Raw genomic sequence first — 22745 nt, 5'->3', positions numbered from 1 at the left:
TTCTAGACTTTAGCCATGCCCGTACCCCTGAAGACCCCTCTAACTCAAGCAAGAAGTATCAGAAACACCCAGACACAATTAACTTCACTATCACTATTAATTATATATGAAATGCATTTAGATACTGTGACAACAGGTGCCAAATAAAACCTCCAGCCAGATATGTATCTTGGCTGATTATTTGCTTCCACTGCCTTTACTGCATTTTCATTTTTCCTTATTTTCCCTTCTTCTGCTTCATTCCTGATCTCTCACTCCTTCAAAACCTTTCTTCTCGTCATCTCTACTTTTCTTCCCCTTTCAATGGTTGTCTTTTTGAAGTAATCACTCCCTTCTTTTTCTGTTAAAAATATGTCAAAAAAAATTATGTCCTGTAAGTGTAATGTAGCCTTGTCCTCGTGTTTAACGTGCATCGAACTACCAAACGGTTATCTTAAACACACACCCATTAAGTGTCCTCAAGATGAAATTGCAACATACCGAATGAAGAAAGCCATTGAGATAAAGAATAAATTCAAGATCTCCAATGTACTGGTTTAAGCTACAGAGATGTATATATTATCTGAACCAGATGAGTACAGAATACACATTTCTCAGGTTCAGAAATCAAAAACCTTGAAAAACAAACCAAAAGATAGGCAAGAAGTAAGACTTGCTAATATCCTAAAAGAATGACCTAGAAGCAGCAGAAAATGCTGTCTTCAGACATTACAGCTTTTTAAAAATGTTCGCCTATTTAAAGCCTTAACTTTCTTGTAATTCACAGCAAGTTATATTAGCCACATGCAAGCTATTTCACAAGATCGTAAAGATGAGGAAAACCAGAATACGATTTTAGCAATTACAATATAGCTCAGGCTACAAAGGACAAAGCAATAGCATCCATGGAGGAGCAACCAACATAAACTTTACCACATGTGTCCATGCCTCTAATGATAATGGCCATGCATGTGCAAAAACTGAACCTATTTGACTTTTTTCCCTGTTGAATGAACTGCTTTGTTTTCTCTTGGCATAAGCAACTTCTCCTTGAAATATAACATGAATTACTAAATTGATTCTATTCGTATTCTAAAATTAAAATAGTTTGTTGACACAGCTAAGGCTCATCGCTAGTTGTTGACAGCAAACTTTCATAAGAAAATTCAGTTTTTCTTGGTTACGTACCATGAAGGAAGCTGTGCAAATAACGTCATTATCCGACTTTACTAATTAATTAAAATTGCTTTAACAAAAGGTTACGAATGAGAGAAGCATAAGGGGAGGATAAAAGACAAAATTAGCTTAAATGTCTGCTTGCTCCTTTTTAGTGATATAGCCTAAATCAGCTACAAGCTTAAGATTAAATTAAACCACCTTATTCTTAAGGAGTAGCAGTAAGAGAGAATGTTGGCAGACAAAATATGCAGGAAAAAGCAATTATGTAGATGACAAGACTAGGCCACGGATGTTATAAATTGCCAAAAGTTTTTGCTTACCTGTAATGCACATACTGTTTGATTCTCTTTGCCACTAAAACTCCTCCCAATTCTGGTAGAAACCAAGAACTGCAGTACAGTTCGATCATTACCTGTAGCACACTCTAACCCAACTCTCTTCTACCTCAACTCCCTGCCAGCCAATTAATTATCTATTATTCTGAGTTATTAATCAGCTTTGATATCAAAATACCAGGTAACACTATGGGTATGTGCCAGTAGAAAATAGCTTACACAACAGCTGACTCATTCTGGGTCAAATCTAGAGATTTCCATCCAAGGAACAGCACTAATTCAACACCATGCGGGAAAATAAAAAATTTTTTTAAAAAATCATCAAGGCAAAAGAGTAAACAAGATCACTTAGCAACTGAATCTACATAAGAAACACTAAGAAATAAATCTCCATTATAAACCACCTAATAGAAGTATGCAGCCTTCACAGAAACGAACAAAAATGAAGACTTATGAACTAGGAGTACGTCATTCCAGGAAAAAGTGAACCAAGGTTTAACAGTTTTGCTACAAATTAAGACATATAAGTTATGTTAAAGATGTTAGAAATAGAATTTAAAAACAGCTTTCAAACTTTGCTGCTAATAAAGAAAAGAAAAACCTGAGCCTGATTCAATCAGTCCAGACCCCACGGTCCAGTCACCCACTGAAAGCTGCAAGAAATCGAAATTTAACTGAAGCAGTTTTAAGAAACAAGACTTACAAAGGTAAGTGTTACACATGGCAAAGTACACAAAAAATGTCCATTCCTAAAGCATAGCTAACTACATACCTTTCTGAAGGCCAGCCTACATGTTTAAAATGCGTGTTATATTTTCCCAAGCCAGAAGTGTGATGGTTTGGGAGAAAAACCGTCATTTTACATTGGTTTAAAATTTTAATTTCATAATAAAAACAGACAGTAGTAATGGAAATCAGCTGTGTACCGTGTACACTGTAATTACTCTACCCAGCATCTTCTCCATCTTGAACCCAACTTTTTTTTGAGGTCAGCTACTGCCATTTAATCTGAAGTTTAAATTCAATGGATTTTAGAATTTATTTCTGTTGAGTTCTCCTCCCACCCACCTTTTCAACTATCTTCTATTTTCTCATGACAGAAGTGGTAAAACACATTAACAGTGGAAGGCAAATTGACCTAATTTTAACATGAACACATTTGTGTCCTTCAAGGCCAGTTCAACTTTCCAAGCCAGTACCTGTTGCAATCTGACAAATACCTGTGTTACTGCGTGGCAGAAGATTGCACCCCATGGGTACGGCAAGACTTCAGATCTGTGTTGCTACTGAGAGCAACAAATTGCTGAACTGCAACCCTGGCTCCAACTGATTCACTGTAAATTGTTGGCTACTCCATTGTATCTGCATCTGCCCAGGGAAGCAGTGTAACCTAGCCAGACCATAATAAAGCATCTTAAATACTCAGAAGCCTTCTTACTAGTAAAAGCAGTGAAACCTGTGGAATATATTCTTATTCCCCACTTTCATAATTACCCTTTTGTTGTCTTTCTGCAGACAGGTAGCTGGAGGCTGTATGTCAGACAACAGCTCCAAATTGTTTTCCGTGGTGCTGGCTGAAGATGCACCATGCTTTCAAAGCACAGCTGACAAAACAACATATGTTTTGATAATGCACCGCAAGGACAAACCATCATAAACCAATTTTAGATTGGTATCCTTTCCCAGCTCTGCCACCCACACCCTGCAGACATGCCCTTTGAGATCCGCAAGAAACGCAGAAGGAAATTTTTGATTTGTACAACAGCAGTAAAAGCAGAAAGAAGCTGTAAGTGGTAATAAAACACCTTTCACTAGTTACAACTTTCCAATCACTAGAAGATAAGAAAATGTTGATTTTAGAAATCTTGCTGCTTCTAAGTCACAAGCATTTAATTTATTTACCTGAAACTTGCCTAGCTTTTGAACAAGACAAATTTCTGTATCTAATTTGAATAATACTTTGTATATAAAAACTGCATGCCTTAAAACTTCTGGAAGATAATTTCTCCAACGCTTGAAATTCCCAGAAACTAAAATCCAACTTAAGTTAGCCATTTATCTTCACAGTGATAAACTTGAAACAACCAGAGTTTTAAAAAGGGGCTATCTTAAGGGTGCTATTGTAAGGATATGTGTGAATCTGAAGAAGAAAAGAAAAAAAAAAGTCCTTTAGTTGATAATTATGAAGCAAGCCACAAATCTGCAGAGCCTAAGCTCAGGCTTCTGAGGTCAACTTATGTAGGCGCATGAAACTGCTATAGCAACAGTCATTCACCTGCACTAATGAAAAACGAAATATTTTAAGCCTATTAAATCCATTGTAGCTCAGAGCACTTGAAAGCGAAAATACTTCCTTGTTCCTTCTCTTCCTTAAATGCTTCGAAAAAGAAAAAATATGCAAAACAACACACCACCCCTTAGGCCTCCATTTTCATAAAATCCTCGCAGCACAATAATAGTTCTCACAGCTCTTCACACTTTAAAGAGAAAGACTTCACACTTTAAAGAGAGGTAGGTTTACCAACACAGTTATTACAATGCTAGGAAAAAAAAGTGCTAAATAAAATCAGTCTACTGGTCTACAGCATGCATAGCAATACTGTGGCTAAACACTGCCAAACAATTAGCAAGCTTCTCATCAAGTCTAAGATTTCCACAGTTGCAATATATACATAACTCTAGCAGGGCCATCGTTAAACTTGGCACAACTGGGAAACAAGCTCTCAATGCTAACACCAATTTCAGCATTTAACAACACTGAAACAAAGCCAACAGCAGAGAGGAGGACTAGTGTAATGCCCTTCTGACAGATAGGACATTTCCTATGGCAATGAAGTGGAAAGAAATTATAATCAAAACCTATACTACGTTGGGACAGGCTCTTGTCTTTGATATTCTAAATTCTCTAGAAATTACAACAGATTTCTCTACTCTTTATGAAGAATGATTATATTAATGACAGAAACATTCTAATCCAGCCATGTTCTCCAGTGACTAGCTTGCCTACTCAAGAAGGTCAACAAGAAACAGAATTTTTTGCACCAGTAATAACATTTTAAAAATTCACAACAAGCCAGGTAGTAGTGAACTCTTACAGCTTACTCCAAGTTAAATGAAAACATTTTACACAATACTAGCACTGAAGTCCTCCCACTGAAAGTCTTTAGACCTGCAGCTGTGGAACACAGGCACGTTTACCAAAGGTTTCAAATTAACACTATTTATGTAGTTATACATGTGTTGCTTTTAGATTTAACAGTAACTTCCATTTCTACTATGCCTTCAGATGCATCTAGAAGGGCAAAGCTCAGTACGATTTGTATAGCTCCGTTCAGGAAGTATTAGTTGCTAAAAACAAAAGCTGGATCCACCCCAAGCTATTTGCAGTGTGCATTCCATCCTCTAAAGGCAAAAATTCCCTGCAGGGCAGTTCAGAGTCCGACTGTCAGACAAGCCTGACTTGTCTGACAAGACAGTTGTTTGAAGTCGTTAAATTTAACATGCAGTCATAAAATAGCCAGCCTGGTCTGACTACTGTGTGTAGCAGTCAGTCAACCTTCAAAGTAGATTTCAGCTTAAAAGGACTACCATAAAATCTCACTGGCACTTGTATTATGGTAACTAATCCCCCATCCCCAAGCATTATATTTAAAATAAAAACAATCCTTTGGTGTTAAGGCTGCATTAGACCTACAAAGAGTAACGTCAGGAAACTAAACATTAAATACTGCCTTTAGATCACTGTTGAGTTTAATAGTCTTAAAACTAATTGAAGTAGCCTGCATAATGCAGAATTGTAGAACACTTCTCAACACTGTTTGAAATAAACTATTCATTGGGGGATTAGGAGGTTTGCTTTAAGGGATCTTTTTCCTCTACATATTTGCAGCATGATATCTCCTAGCAGCCTTTATTCTGAAATATGCCAAAATGCCTATGCTTTTTGTAAATTCTTCAAATGTGTAAAATGCCAAAATAAAAAATCTGAAGAACTTTGTTATAGCAGCAACGCTACAGTTAGAATTAATAAAAGACGTCATGATAAACCATTCTAAACTGGGTAAATTGCCTTGATAAATTAAATCAATCAATTATAATTATCAAGGGAATCCCCTTTGGATACAATTTTTCATTTTAATCACAACACTAGTTTTCCTGAATCAGCTGCTGATCCAAAAGCAGAAAGGCACCTGGAGAGTAATTATAAACCTCCTTTTTCAAAATTCACACAAGCATTCTGTTACGTTTCTGGAATTAAAAGAAAAAGGTGGAATGTTTTGTTTTATAAATGGGAGAGAGTGATAGAAACGTTGCTTCGTATTTCAACAGAATGACATGAGACATGTTTCATGATAGAAACAACTATTTTGAGACAAGTTAAACTTCCATTTGACATAGAGAGTTATACCAAAATATACCTATAGCCACCAATCATGATAAAATTTAGCTCACAGACATTAGAAGTCAAAATTAATATATTTCTTCTCTTTTCAAAACAAGAAAAATAATTATAATCTACCACTAATGCCTTAGGTTAAAGAAAAAGACAATTATCTGAGACCTGTTATTTAATTTCCTTTCTACTTCAGATCCCCAACAAAACTGGAAAAACAAAATGAAAGAGTCTTCTTAGAAAAATAGAGGCTTTACTTCTGTTTTAGTTTCTCTTGCTCTTTGTTGTTAGTTTTGAATGACAATACAATTACAGCCTTGTAGCTTGGAACAGGCATGTCACTGATGTCATCCATGGCACAAATCTAGTTAATCTGAACTCAGACTGTAATGTTTTCACGTTTGACAGAAAATACCACTAGGCAAGTTCCATGTAGAAGCTGGCATACAGTATTTCAGCCTTCTGGAGTCCACTGCACAGTGACTTACCAGGAATTTACCATACTGTGACATATTCCGTTCTATTAACATTCACTTTTCCCATCAAAGTTGTCGTAACAAACCAACAGTAGTAAAAGCTGGAAGCTGTATTTTAAGCCTAAGGAAACAAGAAGCATCCTAAATAATTCAAGAGTCTACAGTGCCAAGATAAGCCTAAACTTAATAAAAATTCAGTTTAGGAAATGTTTAGAGTTCAATGCTAGATTGCTTTGAAACTCGAAGTTATGCCATTGTTTTACAGCAGAAAGGGGCTGAGTTTTAGCAACAAAGCCAGCTTTTGCCCCATAAAGTTTCTAACTTTCAGTGTGATGCAAGAGACAATAAAAGTTTAACACAGATAGACTGAAAGGAAGCAGGATGGTGCTGCAACAGCAAAAACATCAGCCTATTATTTCACTATATCAAGTCTTTCAGCAGATAAAGAAAAAAGCTGAGAACTGGTGTACAGCCTATCAAAAAGAAGTCTGTATTTGTTTCAAAGTGTCACGTGATAAATTTACACGGAATTTAACTAAAGTAAATTTTTATTTCTTTAGCTATGGATTTAACTGTTTGGTTATGTTTTCTCAGCCTCACCAGGCCTTACATTAACATGGTACTGCAGATGAACTATATATTGAAGGTATAAAAAAAACCCAACTCTGCTTTTCAAAGCACCCATAACACAAATTCTGCTATGTCCTAGTTTTCAAGTTTTGATTTTTTTTTTATTTGTGCAACTGCTGTTTGGCATCCATTGCACTTCTGCTGGTAGTTTTTAAATGATTAGCACTGGTAAATAGTGAGGTCAGATTTCTGCCAACAACACCCTCGTTCTCTATTCCCTGCTTTATTCCCAAGAGATGTACCCACCCGGTACAGTGAATAATGCAAAGTCCTGTGGAGAAAAAGCTGTATGCTCTGTATACCTGAGCCACTGTCGTTGCCATTTTTGAGATCTTTTTCTGCATTTTAGGTTATTATACACAACAAATATTAAAGGATCATCCTTCTCATCACAGTATTTTACCCCCAAATTCCAAGTTTGCCCTTGAAAGCATATGAACACTACAGATCTAACCAAAATTTTTATTTTAAAAAAAATAAATTAGAAACATCAAATAAAACCTTTTCGCTCCTTGCTTCTCAGAACATGCTAAACCATTTAGCCTACCGCGCCCATGAAGCTTCAGTCATGTATCAAGAAAACTGTTCATTCCAGAGAGTCCTAAGTTCAGCAAATGCACAGGTAAATGAATACCAGGTTTCATATAATTGAATGCATGAGCCAAACATTTACTGACAGAGTTGGTAAGGCAGTTTACAAGCAGCCTGCATCTACCACCACCACTTTCTACAAAACTTACAAGCATTATGTCACTGGAAACTCTGTGCTGATGCCCCGCATACAGTGTTAGTTAGCATTTCCAATCACTCTTCCACAGAACTCAAGCATTTACTCTTTTTGCATGATGCTTTTAGAATAAGAAGTTTCAATAACTTCTAAAACTTTTTTTCAGTTCCTAAATTCTCTTTCCATATTCCAACTGAGAAGTGGCAGTAAACTATATGAAAGTACGATGTTTTCCTAACATTACTAAAAGAATAATCGTGCTACCTTATTAAAGCAGTCAAACTCAAACTGCTTCCTTTTCACTTTTTTTTTGTAGATGTTTCTGGTATTAATGCTAACTACTTCTTTCCAATGCAAGTGCTGCCTTTTCAACCTCTGCCTTCACTTCCTTATCAGTTTTTAAGTATCTTATGGGATAATCCTACAGGTTCTTAGTCAGATTCTGGTGAATTATAATTGACAATAAATAGAGTACCAATTCTCCTTACGTTAACAGTTAAAAGCAAACACATTCAATGTTTTCATTCAGACTTCAGGAATACGTCCTTGAAGATTTCTCTTCATCCTTAACCCCCCCCCACAATTTCAGTCTAAAAGTCAAAATTACTAGGGCTGGTTATTTAAATAAAAGTGTATTTTCTACGTTAAATTTCTTTCTGTAAGATAATTAAAGGTTTAGCGCGTGTTTTGATTTTATGCTCTCTTTGTGCTAAGAGTACTATTTAACCATTAATTTATTTTGAGGTTCTGTTTGTGCCACCCTCAAATGTCCTTTAGATAAAGTATTCAAAAGCCTTTGGAATTTAATCTCTTAAATATCCTGTTTTAAAATATGCTCTGCTTTTAGATATTAGTCTAATTAGCCATTCTTACAGTTAAATTGAACTCCTAATTAAATTTAGTGTTACTAAGTGTTACTCAATGGTCAAACAATTATTTAATGCCACTTATTCCTATTGCTTATCGCAAGTACATGCAACCCTTAATCATAAATCAGAGAAACAGATTATCATAAATGCTTTAAATATCAGAGAAAGCATCAACACACACAAATATTTTATTGGCATGGAGGAGCCTTAGTGAGATGCCAAACTTAAAACAGCAGCCTCCCATTTACCAGAATCAATTGGAAAGGTTACCTGAACAAATCAATTTTAAAAAAAATAAGATGCTTATCTGTGTTGTTGAGACGTGCTTTTTTTGGTGGGTTTTCTTCCCTCATATATATTCCTTTCATCAAGAAAAGCTCAGTAATTAAAGAAGCTCTTCTCTCTTCTGTGGCAGCTGTTTAACCTTTCTGGAGCATGTAAATATTTTAACAGTATCTATTGACAACGTTTGGATTCAGGCATTAAGCTACAATGCTGTTCATCGGGCAGCTGGCAAGCCTTTCTCCCATTTCCGTATTACAGCACAAACATACTGCATATTTGAGTTGATTCTGCAATATTCTTTTATCAGGACACATGCTATCCCCGGATCTGAACCAGATGACCAAGTTAAAAGTGCCATAAGTCAGATACTACACAACAGCCCAGTGTTTGTTAAATTTGCTCTTATATTAGTAGGTCAACACACAGAACCAGAAGCCTACATTTCTAGCTTTGTGATAAATCATTCCATTTAAAAGACACTTGATTCTTTCATTTCAGTAAAAGCTTGATCTGGAATACATTTGTTGATACGTTCAGAATGGGATGTTTCCCACTAATTCTGTAAAGCACTAATTCACAAACCTGTGGAAATGTAGGAATTACAACCCCATGCTGGACACCAGTAAAACCCTGAATCTTAGAGCGAAAGAATGGACAAACCTTAGATGATGCTTCACCTAGAAGTACCAGCTACATATATGCATTGCCAAACATATTATAGAACGATAAGAAACAAAAATTATTTCTCCATAGCTAGCAAAACGTTATGCTTTTCTTACACCTCTTATACCTCTCTCTGTCTTCTTACACCTATCTGCTGTCTCATTTCAACCTGAAGTTTGCATTCTCTGTGGCAGAGTCCCTGTTCTGTGTCAGGGCAACCATCAGCACAAGGTCCTCCCCCCAAGGCCATAATTAAGGAAGGTAACGGCTACTATAACTTGACTAATGTCTCCCATATACACATCAGTTATTTATATGAAAAGTTCTATATTTGTAAACATCAGAATTATGTTAGTTCTTCGACTATGAGACACCTCTTTAAATAGCAGACAGTAAATTCAGAACTGAAGACCAACTGTTCTTGTTTATCTATAACCACTCTTAGTTCAGCATCTCATAAAGACAGGACAAAGATATTTTCACCAACACATGGCCACAAGTGACTTGTGACATGCTCTTTTACAAGTTACTCTCACTCAGAATGCAGAGATTTAAAACAATCTGCAGAAAAGGTATTTTACGCAGCAATTGTTTAATAAGTCTTCACTCTACTTTTAGCAGAGGCATGAATTTACATGACAGTGACTTATGAAAAATTACTTCTACTGAACGTTTGGTTTGCTCAAGCATTCATCTAGCTGTAAGCTGAATACTTCTTTATCTAATATAACAAAGGCGATATATAGTGATGTGATATGAATCACTGACAAATCAGCAATTGCACAAGAAGGAAGACAAGCGCAAGCTAGATCAGGATGAAATCATGCTTAGGATGCAAAGGTCAGTGTTTCAAATGGGGCTTACAGCTTAACATCAAAGATTATATTCTCGTTGAATTACACACGTCTCACCACAACTAAGCATAATTTTGCTAAAACCACATTTCTTTGAGAAACACAACTACAACATCATTTAGGCGAACAAATTCAATTCAATCATACTGCTTTATGCAGCCCTACAAGAGTCATGTCTAAAAGCTGATGTGATCATAAACATTTTTAGTTTATTTACAAATACTTTTCAATTTTATACAGGGACAGAAGTTAATGTGAGTTTTTGCTTGCAAGAGATTATTTAATATAAACTCATGAATCATCCCTTGTGATTTCATAATACTCTTCCAGAATGTATACATTTGCTGTCACTTGCTGCACATCACATTAAGCACCCCAATCTTTTGATGCAGATGACTGACAGATTCAATTGAACTATAAAATATGGTCTGCGAGGCAGTACTTTGTAAAACAGTAGTGAAGGGATGCTGACTATACGGCAGGACCCCTTTTGTCAGTGACAGCCAGTTAGTAGGTCAGTTCAGCAAGACCGTAACACCACACACTGAGAACACTGGTATGTTCTCGCTCCAAGCCAACTTCTTTGACTATCAAGATTGTCCTTTTTACGCTAGTTTTGGCCCAACACAAGGTGGCTGATGCTAACAGAATTCCCCTCAAGGGCCACATCCTTGAAAGGATTCAAAGGCACATAAATTTGATCTTGAATTATCAGAATAAATTTATCTCAATTCTACATAGTATTGTTAGGATTAAGACACAGGAACAGGGAGTGAATGGAAATTATTCTCTTTCCCAGACTCTTCTCACTTACAGCACAGAGTACACATTAATTTAAATGACCTGTTTAGTCCTCGTAATGCGAATGCAAGTTTAACTCAAGCCAATTAAATGCACATGTTTATATGTTAAAGACTCAGCTTCTAAGTATTCACATTGCAACAGTCTTCCAATAGTAGAGACAGCCGTGTCATTACAGAAAAGCTAGCACTGCTGGCTCACCACAGTTTGTAGCGCTTCACTCATCACGGTGGTCTGCTCCTGACTAACAATCATCATTTCTCCCAAGACCACTTATTTTCTCATTCAGGTCTTCCTCTGACTCCTGTAAGGCAGACTATAAGGACCCCAAATGAGGAAAAAATAACTCAAAGTAACAGGACTTGAACCACTTTAGGACATTTTTAGGATAATGCGTATAGTCACATTTAGGTTTTTTTTTCTGTCCAGCTTTTGATCTAGTACCAGAAAATGCCCTCCTATAAAAAAAAAATACATCTCTTTCTATGCTACAATATTAAACAAGAAGATTTTATAATATATAGAAAGCCCTCACTATGCCAGAGAGAAAACTACAACAAATTTATCTTGATATAATCTGATTTTGTAAATACAAATGAGAAATACAGCACAACATCAGAAGGTGCATTTCAAATGACAGCTTATTCACAAGTCTTCTGCTTTTAACATAGCAAGGGATGTCGCCGTCTCAGCTATCTGCATTACTAAAGACCAGAATGTTATTATTAGCTTTACAACTGCTAACACATGGAGTCCCTACTGTATTAATGACATTAAGATTCAATGTTCCCTCTTTGAAACGTGAAGCACAGGCTAGAAGTCGGCAGAAGAACAGACTCACAGCTTTCCCTTCTAACTATTATATCACCTACAAGGTAAGGCAGCGTATAAATGAAATCAGGGCTTTACTGAAGATGAGAGTGTAAGAAAAAGCTCAAAACCATTGTAATACAGTGAAAAAAATGAAGATTTTCTGAGGTGCATAAGGCAGCTAAGTGCTTGCATTTATGCTTTTGAAACCCCTCCTGAATGCAACTGGGGATATATTTTTTTTTTTTTTTATAGAGAAAAATTTCTTTCCGTATAAAAGGATGTCTGATCACTTTCTGAGTAAATAAAAATATCAGAAATCCTGACATGCTTTATGTCAAAGAATCCGAAATACCTACCAGAACAACTGGAAGAGATAAAATACACATAGTTAATAATTTTACAGATAAGATAGAGGTTGAATCTCTTTAATTTGAATCTGCAGTAACAGTTACTTCAGAAGATTATAAAACATGAATTAACTTTGTATACTGATACGTAATTAACACCTAAAAAAGGTTAATCAACTAATATTACAATAGTAGCATTATTACAGCCACTCTGGTCTAAGGCTACAAGGCAAAACTGGTAGAGATTACCTCAGTCACATGAACATGAAAAGGTCACAGACACACATGAAAGCATGTCCTTTTCCCAGACTACATTTCACCTAACAAACCTCTTCTGCCAACTTACGTTAGCAAAGCATTTTCAGGTGCTGCATATGCATTTATGTAAGAAGTGTTTCATGCTCCTGTGTAGGTTATTGACAACTTTGAACTGACAATCAGTATGCTTGATACTACCATTGTCTACCTAGTCTACTGGAGAAAAATTGTCCCAGTGACTTGTGTAAAAAGGACCTGTGTTACTTATTCTACACATAATTCAATTATTTTAAAATGCACACATTCCTATGTCTAGGTGAAAGGACAACAGCTTACATCCATATCAACATTGAAGTGAATAACAGCATTGTACATTACAGAGAATTAAACAGGGGAAAAAAAACAAACAACAATCATTTGAAACTGAAAATCACTAAAAAACATGCTAACAAGTTGCATCCTTTACAATGCTTTCTTTGCAGAAAGTTTGACATCATCATTTTAAAAAGAAAAGAAAAAAAACACACCCACAAACCCAACCAACAACAAAAAACTCAGGGCAGGAACAGCTCAGACTATTAACAATACAATGCTGTGATACAATCCCAGGGACTGAAATCTAAACTTCCCTAGATTTATTGAATTTTTAAACTGCTTCCATGCAACATCAGAAGCATTATACATCATGTGTGGCTACTACTTTCACTGGGCATCTTCAACAGCAGACTCTAATCTGCAGCTCTGCAGCTATTGTCCTTAGATTAGAAACCGCCAGATTGAAAACAACTGAATACCAACTAAAAGTGAACTTCTGCAGCCAAACATAACCTTAAGAAAAAAAAAAAAAAGAAACCACCTGATACATGGTGTCATCCGAAGACCACTTCTGCAGAGATCCTAGTTACATGCTGCTGTCTGCTCAAACCTCCAGTTGCTAAACTGCACAAGAGGCAATGAAAATAGAGAAATGTCTTCCTAATGTTACTTTGCACAAAAGTAATTATTACAACTGACACCTGACGCTGCCAGAGATGTCAAGTGATCACAGAGTCATGACCCAGGATAGTGGTAAGATAGTAACACAGCATTATCCATCACTTTAAAGCCGTGAAAAGCCTTGCTGCTGTAGCACAGGGTGCTATATTTAACACGCTATCACGAAGGACCTGATTATCTAAAAAAGGCGAGACAAACAAGGCTATTTATTGGCAACAATCTGAAGCATCACAAAGAAAAAGGAGCTTGGATTTCACGGTTTCTTTAGCTAAAAAGGCTGCAAAAGCTAAAGCCACATATTTGGGATTTGTGGCACAGCAAGCTCCCACCTTACTCAACGGTGACTCTCCAGCAGTTTTTGCAGTTTGGAGAAATTGCCTAGCTATCCCAGGATGTCAGCCACAACAAAGTCATGACAGTGCAACGTACAGGATACGACACCACACTTCACCGGGTAGTCCCAGGTATAAAGACACTTCTCCCTAAACCACTATATCCTGTCACTGGTGATTATTTATTGCTACACCTTCCTGTTGTGCTAGATGCTCCAAGCAGAACAAAGTACAGCACACAGATGTACATGACTGAACAATTTAATTTACACTAAGGCTTCACAACATTTTACATCCTAAGACCTAGCTTCTTCAGTCGCTCTTAACTTCACCAAACTTAATCCAAGATGAAACGTGGTTATGCTGGATGCCTGATTCAAGCAGAAGGAGGTATCATTTTAACCTGAACCAGTTGAGAGAAAGAGAGAGAGCCAGAAAGAAAAATCACTTTTGCATCTAGCACTTTTTAAAAAGAGAAAACTCCTATTTTGGACTGACTCTAGTTGCCTTCAAATTTTGAAGACAAGCTATTTTATTTTTTAAAAATATTTTTCCTACTTAAGAACAAATCCTTATCAACATACAAATCCACCTAATTGTGCCCTTAATGTACGGGTCTGGAAGAAAAAAGGCCAAAAAAGTCACCAACAGCTCATGGAGACTGAGGATATAAAAAGATATTTTTTTCTAATAGTCCCTCCCCTGCCACCTGAGAGCTGACTAGACTGTGTACACATCATTCCCATAAAGAAACTGAACATCCTCTTAGTGATCTAAACCACACATTTTAACTAACACTCCTTTATTTATGTAAACTTCCTGCAAGCATGCGGACAACATGGAGATGGAAAGCATACAATCTGAATGAAAGGTTCAAGCAAACGGGGAGAAGGTATAAAGACACACAAAAGAATTTCATAAAGAACTAGGGCAGAAAGAGACAAACATTGGCTGGGCAAAGAAATTCAGAGCTTGGCTCATCTCTGCAGCCCTTGTCTCCCAAAGCTGAGGAAAGCCTGGATTCTTGGAGTCTGTTCCAACTGTCTTTGTTCTTTTCATATCGATGAACTCACTGGCAAAACATCCATCTCCTCCAGTGCTAGTCCATTTCCTACTGCCAGTGGCATTACCGCACTAGTTTAAATGGCAAAGGTTTATGCAAATATGTTTCAACCAACAGATCACTCACACAAGCAGCAGTAAGAAGTCATACCATACGTTATGTTTGCACTAGTTTTATTTTTAACTACATGTAAAAAGCATTAGGGTTGCAAATTCACACACACAAAAATTAAGAAATGCTACAATTAAGACCACTTTGTGCAACCTTCATCCACTGCTCTGTGCACTTGCGTTGTTAAGATGGCCTGTACTTAAAATCTTACATTCTATGCTCTTGAGATGGGCCTTCCCTAGAAATTAACTGGGAAGAAGAACAACAGAATGTTTGTTCTACCCTTCACATCCTACTGGTTCGAAGATCTGAAGAAACTGTGATACGAAGCATGAGACTGCAGAGAGGAAAGGCAAAACAAAGCCAGAAAATAAGGCCACCAAAAGTTATCCTTGCCACTGCCACAGTTATTTTTCTGTTATGTTCCTTTTTTTTTTTTACAGACATCTATTTAGATAATTGCAATCCAATTTGTGTACATACTTAGCGCACCCAGCAGCAATTAGGATCTGTGCTTTAAATATATGAATTGTTTCACACTGTAAAATGCAAATGGATACAGGACAGTACTTTAGTAACATTCCTGCCAGGTGAAGGAAATTCATTATTCTTAATGGACTACTTAGCTGTTATGGTGATAACCAGCAAAGGAAGACTCGGGACTAACTTAAATCTACTCTTTGGGAAGGCTTTGGCTTATATAGCTTAAATGAAATCGGAGCTGCACAGAAACCAGTAAGTATATAGCTAAATACTAGAGAGCAGTGAATTAAATTAATACAGTACATCTTAAAGCCACGGCCCCATAAAACAAAGAATTATGTGAACATATGCATTAACATAGTTAAAAGATATATACAATAACTGCTTAAGTAGAGTCATGAACACTGTGCAATTCACACCTCACACACCTCAGTCCAACCTGAACAGCAAATCAAGAGATGAGGTTGTAAATAGCCTAAGAAGTGCAGTTATAGCCTTTCAGAAGCCAGACAAGTCTATGTAACTTCTAAGAAAAAAAATAAAAATGTTCAAAGATGTTACAGATACATTTTAAATAACTGACTTCCAAACAAAAGAGGAAAAAGACACACAAACAGCCGTTCTCCTCCCTCCCCGCCAAATATTTACCTTATTGCAGTAAAGCATCCAAAGCTCATACAGCCTCTCTCGGGATGCCATTCCTTCCCTTCCTCTTTCCGTCGTTACCACCTACTTTTTGTTCAAGATCCTACCATGCTCAGTTCCCAGGTGCTCTTTCCGCAGTTTTTGCTTTATTATTACAGTTATATCATAACGCGAGAAGAAGTCAAGGATGAAAACAACAGGGTGTCAGTCTCTCCTTTTCGGGTAAACAGCGTCGCACAACACAAGCGACAGCGGGCAAGTGTCAAGCATGTCGGTTCCTCGCCAGCGCTGCTTCGGTTTTAATCTCTGAAAGTGAAAACATACCCTTCAGTCCCCCGGTGGGGGAAGAAAAAAAAACCTAATCCGTACTCAAAGCCCGCAGACGACCTCGGGAATCACGCGGCGGCAGGTCGCCTTGCTTTCGGCTCTGACATTATTACCGCCCAAAACGGAGAAGCCTAGTTTGTGATCTTCGTGGCGCTTTCTTTCTTTTTTTTTTCAGGAGTCAGCGCCGGGGGTGGGGGGGGGGGGGAGCGGCAGGGCTGCTGAGGGGACACCGGAGCCCTGAGGGCGCGGCGAGAGGCGGTGGTACCGCGGCTCACCCTCCCGCCGTGGGGGACCCGGCAGTGACAGCCGTCGCCCTGCTCCCCCCACCCCCGATCTCCGCCGCCGGCCCCAGGAGCCCTGCCAGCGGCGTCTCCCGCAGATTACCGGCTGCCCAGGCAGAGGCGCCGGCCGCGGCCTTTCCCGTCCCCCGCGGGGCGCGGCAGAAGCCCCGGCGCTGCCCCGCCGCCCGCTCCCGGGCCACAGCGGCTGCCCCGCACCGCCACCTACCGCGCCCCCCGCCTCCCCCAGCTCCCCCCGCGGCTCCGTGGCCTCTCCCCGCAGCCTACCCGGGCCACGGCGGCTGGCGGCCGGGCAACGCCGCGCAGCAGCCGGGCGGCGGAGGAGGCCGAGTCTCGCCACATCGCCCGCCCCGCCCTCATTCCAGCACACGCCCCGGGCCGCCGCGAGGGGAGGGGAGGCCGCGGGCGCCATCTTGGCTGAGGGCAGGGAGGGCAGCGCCTACCCCGCAGGCGGAGCGCCCGGGGCAGCGCTCCGGAGCCGGCCCGGCGGCCGTGGCGCAGCACCGCGGGTCGGGGCCGCTGGCTGGACATGGGGGAAGCCAGCGGGGCGAGCTGGCGCCGCTGCGGGCAGCCCCGGCGGCAGAGCCGTTCCGCAGCCCACGGCGCCTCACCTGAGGATCGACCGGCCCCGATCAGGCGGCGCGTCCCTCTACCGCCCGAGGAGTCTGTTTGCCCGTAAAAGGATCGGCATTCCCAGTCCTCCTGGTGGGACAGGGCACCTCAGGAAACCGTCGCACTGCGTTACAAGCGATTAAATGTTGTCAAGCACTACCATGTGCTCCAGAGAAGCCTGTCTGCGCAGCTGAGGAGCGTGGACGTACACACATATATGTACAACCTGCTGCCGCTTTAAAGCAGCCCATGCCTCGTATGCTGAGCTTGCCTAGACTAAGAAAACACTCCTGAAATAAGTCAGCTTTCTAAAAGAGGAATGTGAAAAGGCATTCCTCAGCTTTCTGGTGTGGCTCTTTCTGGTAGCGCTGACCCTCCCGAGGCACAGCGCTCCAGCAAAGGACATTCCTCCTCCTCCTTCAACAACGCAACCGTTTTAACATGAGGCACAGGGCACTCCCCAGGGAATGGGCTTCCCTCCGTGTCTGTCGCTCCCTTGGAAAGTCAGGCTGGAAATAACATTATAATGCCGTGTCAGGTTCCTAAAGCAGAGAGAGGGCGATTTAAGGAGAGCTGGGCCTTCTCCCCAGTTTGCTGGGAGAATGACAGCCCTGCAACCTCTGGCTGCACCCCTGGGCCTTCTGCTGCTGGGTCGTCTCCTCACCTGGGTATATCTTGTGCTTCATGTGATGAAGCACTCGTTGCCAGTCATTGCACAGTTGATTCCTTTGCAGGGGATTTCCACACTGCTGCAATGATTTCATGAAAGATTTGGAAATCCTTTGTGAAGGAATTGCCTGTGCAATATCATTATATTGTCTGCTCTATAAAAAATTGCTAGGGATCACAGAATTGTCTAGGTTGGAAGGGACCTTTAAGATCATCTAGTTCAACCACCAACCTAACTCTGATAAAAACCATCACTAAACCATGTGTCTAAGCACTAAAATGGATGGATAAGTGTCACCAAGAGCCCAGAGACAGTCTGAGATCAGTCCCTGCAAATTGCAAATTGCAAATCGCAAATTTGTCTTGCTTTGAGAAGATTAGTGAAGTTTCCCTGGAGGAATTTAAGGGTTAATCTGTGCTCGGTGTTGTAGCATGTGGATTAGCACTGTGGGAGTGGGAGAAGTATCTTACTGCAATAACTAAACATAGTTCCTAGCACGGATGGAGGGACACTGACAAAAATGAGTTTGTAAAATTATTTTTAGTTGTGTGATACGTGTGCTCTGGTACTTGCTGCTGGCCACAATAGTCTCCCGCCTTGGGATTGCAACATGATTTTTTCCATCAATTAAAAAATAAGAGCTCAGAGTCCAGCTCTGTTCCCAGGGCAGGATATGCTTTGCTTAAACTATCCTGGACCCCTCTCGTGAGCAGCCTTCAGGAACAGAAGAGATTCTGCCTCCTCCCTGAGAGACTGATCTCGGGACTTGAGTCACTGCTAGGGGCTCCCCCGAACAGCCAACCTGCATCACCTTTGAAGCAAATGCAAACCATTATTATTTGTCCCTTCCACAGTAGTATGGGAAAAGGAAGATGTAACATGCTTTTTGAGTTACAAATTTTTATCGCTTCTTCTTACAACCTTTTCTAGACTAACAACAGCTTATTTCAAACCATTCTTACAACTTGCCCACTTTGAAGAAGTCAGGCCCAAGCAAGGCCATGTACAAACCCCAATCCTCCCCTGAGATAGTCTGATTTCTTGTATTCCTGACTTTTGCAAGTGATAGCAGCTGTTTCCACATACAGAAGCCCTGCAACACGCTCTAACGAAACAACAAAAACCCATCCTCTAACAGAAATGGGAGACTCTTTCCTTGTTAAGTGCTGCTGCCCACGTAATTAGGATGCTCACGGACTATAAAGCAGCCATTTTCCACTCTGCTGGAGTTGTAGTGACATAGTTATTCCAGTGGGCACAGGCAATCCCTGCTGCTTGTGTAGCCAATTCTTCCCTTATATAGGTGCTCTGGAGGGAAAGTAAAGCATTTATGTTTTGCAACAGGATGGTCTGTTCTGGTGGCATACAGGGTAAAGTGCTCTCCTGGTCTGACCTTCTAGAGGTTTTTCTAAGCCAGGTAGCTCACTGTAAAGTTGTTAAGGTGGCTTTTGGACATCTGCATCACTGGGTGCAGGTCAAGTTTACTCTCTCCCTGTCAGTAGAGACATTCAGTGTTCACTGTGAGTTCTTGCTCACATGTAAGTATGAGCAGTAATGAGAGAAGTCAGTAGAGAAAGGTGGACTACAGCTTTGTCCCCACAAGTATAGTACAATTCTAGGTGAACTTGTATCTCAGTGTACTTACCTTCATAAAGACCCAGATGAGGATATAGTGGTCAAAGAATAGAAGATGTAAAAAGAAGCATTACCAGCTATGTATGCGTCCCTTAAAATGTCAGTGTGTATGGACTGGTCCAGCTGTGAAAGCTAATTATTAGACTTTGCATTACCTTTTCTCCCATAATTATGTACCGATTGTTTAATGGACCTTAAATAGCCAGGTAGGAGGTGTTCATTTGTATTTCATTGTCCCTTAGCTGCTGTCTTGTGGTAACTGTCTGTTTACAACAGTGGTTGTTTCTCATACTTTGTTCATTACTTGTGGTTTTGTACTTTATCTGTCTTTAGTAGCTGTACATGAGTAACTCAGTAATCTCACTATGGACCGAACTTGTCAGCCAGCAAGTTCAGGTAACAGAATGGGTAGAGAGAAGGGTGTGGGTAGGGAGCAGGTATGAATTTGATGTTAAGGAAAGATTCAGCAAAAGAATGGGCTGCACTAGATTGCAGCTTTGAGTCCAGGGACCTCTGAAGTGGCAGGAAAGAACACACACCTTATAGTAATACTTTGTTAAGCTCCTTATAGTAATACTTTGTTAAGCTATACTTATTTTCTGTAAAAGCAAATGAAAAAGGCAAAAATCTGTATCTGACTTTCAGATCTTCTCAAACCTGTTGTTTGGCTCTAAGGCTTCTACTGAGATCATGCCTCAGGCCAGCAAAAATTATGCTGAGATAGGTCTATGGAAAAGCTTTTATCTGAGGTTTTGCTTGCTGTCTTAGGGTTAATGCTTTGTTTGCTAACAATGAAGACCTGAAACATGCTTAGAAATCAACCTGCCTCTCAACTCTTCCATCTTCCTTTACAAACAGACCCTTCCATAGAAGCAAGGAGTAATCTTTGCATTTTAAGTAAGCACTATCAAAATAACTTTTACTGTATGTAAAGAAATAGGACTTTGTGGATGCTAGTTTCTAGACATTCAAGGCAAATTAACTTGAGATTGCATTTAGTGTGGCTATTGGAAAGGAGCAAGTTGGCCCTTGCAAGATGCCAGGGCCTCTGAGATGGTGTTTCCCTGAGGGTAGCACAGGTTCAGCTTGCCTTCAGTTTCTCTGGCTATGATTGCACAAAATGAGTGTACAATTGTTCTATTAGGTAAGCCTGAAAACTTAATTAGTGTTTAATCTTCTGTCACTATATTCACATTGTACCTCAGGTAGTTCAGGGCTTGTTAGTTGTTTGCAAAATTTGGAAATGGGAAGGCATTTGTTTGCTGCTTGACACATAAACTCGTATCTAGGGATTTTAGTTACTTTCTAAGTGTTGGAGGCTTGCCACAGCTAAAGCTGGGAGGTGACGGTCTGGCTGATAGCATTGAGCCTCTCTGGCCCCTGGCTGCTCTGCTTTCATATATGCAGGGTTAAACCATTCACCAGAATTAAATTCAGGAAGGAATTTGCCCCAGGGAAGCCTGGGACCATCATGAGTGGTTTTGTCCCTCTCTGTCCTTTTAGCTTGTTTCTACAGGGGGCTTCAATATAATGAATTCCCTGCTGTAAAAAGCCCAGGCAGTGACTTGATCTCTTTCGCTCCTTTTCTGTAGCAGAGGCTCCCTTACCACAGGCCTGAGGTTTGCTACTGTTCTAGGAATGTTCTTATGTAGGGTACATCTTAAAGACTCTTTTAGACTAAATACATAGTATGTGTTTATGTTCTTTGGTCTGCCTAGGTTCTTACAAGCTCTAACAGTCAGTAAAGATTCTTGGATGGGTGTTCAGGCCCACCTCCTCTGCTGTCATTTAGATTAGCTATGCTAGAGCCAGTATGTGTGGACTTATGCTACAGCTGTCTTTGTTTTGCAGATGCTTGATGACACCAGTTGCCACTGCACAAGATTGCCTTGTAAAAGTGTTCTCCTTCCTCCACCAAACTGACTTTTCACTCAAAGTAAGCCATCCCTTACTGTCCATCATCTTATTGCCAGTGAAGTTACCATACTTGCACTTCAAATCATTCTCCTTTAGTTAAGAAACTGTTTAATGAATGATTTCATTATGTTGCAGTGCTCAGCAGACCTGGATCTGCAGCACGGCTCCCAAAAGCGATCAGTGTACCAGAAAAAAACCCAACATGTCAGCAACAAAGGTATAAGGATGTCTAGCTGTTGGGAGTCTTTATGTCTTATATGTCTGAACTTAATTCCTTCTCAGCTGACAGGGTAGAATGCCCACTATATGCTATAGCAACTCGGAGCCTCGCTCCTCTTGATTTGGGGAGGAAAGCAAATGAAGGGAAGTAACTAAAGGGAAATGGGCTTAGGAAAGCTCCAACTGCTGCTAGAGGTGGGATTCTTGCAAAATGTTAGCACCACCGCCTCCCAGAAATTAGGTGTTGGCTGCAGCACAGTGCCTGCTTCTGTGTGGGATGTGAAACCAAGGCTGTGCCCTTGTGAATTCTCCAGGGGCTCTGCTAGCCTAACTGCTGACACAGAAAGGGTGAATGATGGCCAGTGTTGTAAAACCTTAAAGCAGAGTTTTAAGGATCCTGCAGTGTTGTGTAAACAGCATGCTGTTAAAGTATGTGTGAGACTTGTTGGGGCCCACTCACACACTGAACTGGTTGTAGACTCTTTAACATAATGGGTCTCTCTTCTGGTTTCTAACCCCAGACCCTACGGAAAGTTGCTGCTTCTCTGTGCTATGGAAGGTCAACATGAGTTCAGATCTACAAACAGTGTGAGGTCGTGGCTAAACAAAAGAGCATAGTGTAGGCCCTGAGCTGGAAATAGGAGCAATGCAGTCCTGTGCAGAACTCCGGACTTAATGCCAAATGGGAGCAGGAATTATTGGGCACCGGGACTGTTTTTTCATCATGTGGTGAATAAGCAACTGAAAGATTTATTTTGACATCTGTAGCATTACAAATGGTCACTGACAGAATTAATTCTTATTAATAAAGATGGTAAATTCTGTAA

At 40.0% G+C, this 22745-nt stretch overlaps 1 protein-coding gene across 1 annotated transcript in view; it reads right to left on the bottom strand.

The window, feature by feature from the left end:
* Window positions 1-17223, bottom strand: part of NBEAL1 (neurobeachin like 1) — an 84881-nt gene extending 67658 nt beyond the window's left edge. Inside the window, exons 1-2 of the mRNA XM_074145218.1 lie at window positions 17133-17223; window positions 16243-16545 (exon numbers count right to left, since the gene is read on the bottom strand). Of these exons, the coding sequence (XP_074001319.1) occupies window positions 16243-16293 (51 nt within the window). The 5' untranslated portion in view covers window positions 16294-16545; window positions 17133-17223. The remainder of the gene's footprint in view (window positions 1-16242; window positions 16546-17132) is intronic.
* Window positions 17224-22745: the final 5522 nt, after the last annotated feature.

The sequence above is a fragment of the Numenius arquata genome, chromosome 3 (genome assembly GCF_964106895.1).
Source record: "Numenius arquata chromosome 3, bNumArq3.hap1.1, whole genome shotgun sequence".
Taxonomy (NCBI): domain Eukaryota; kingdom Metazoa; phylum Chordata; class Aves; order Charadriiformes; family Scolopacidae; genus Numenius; species Numenius arquata.
The sequence above is the reverse complement of the archived record's forward strand: the minus strand, read 5'-3'. Positions and strand labels throughout refer to the sequence as shown.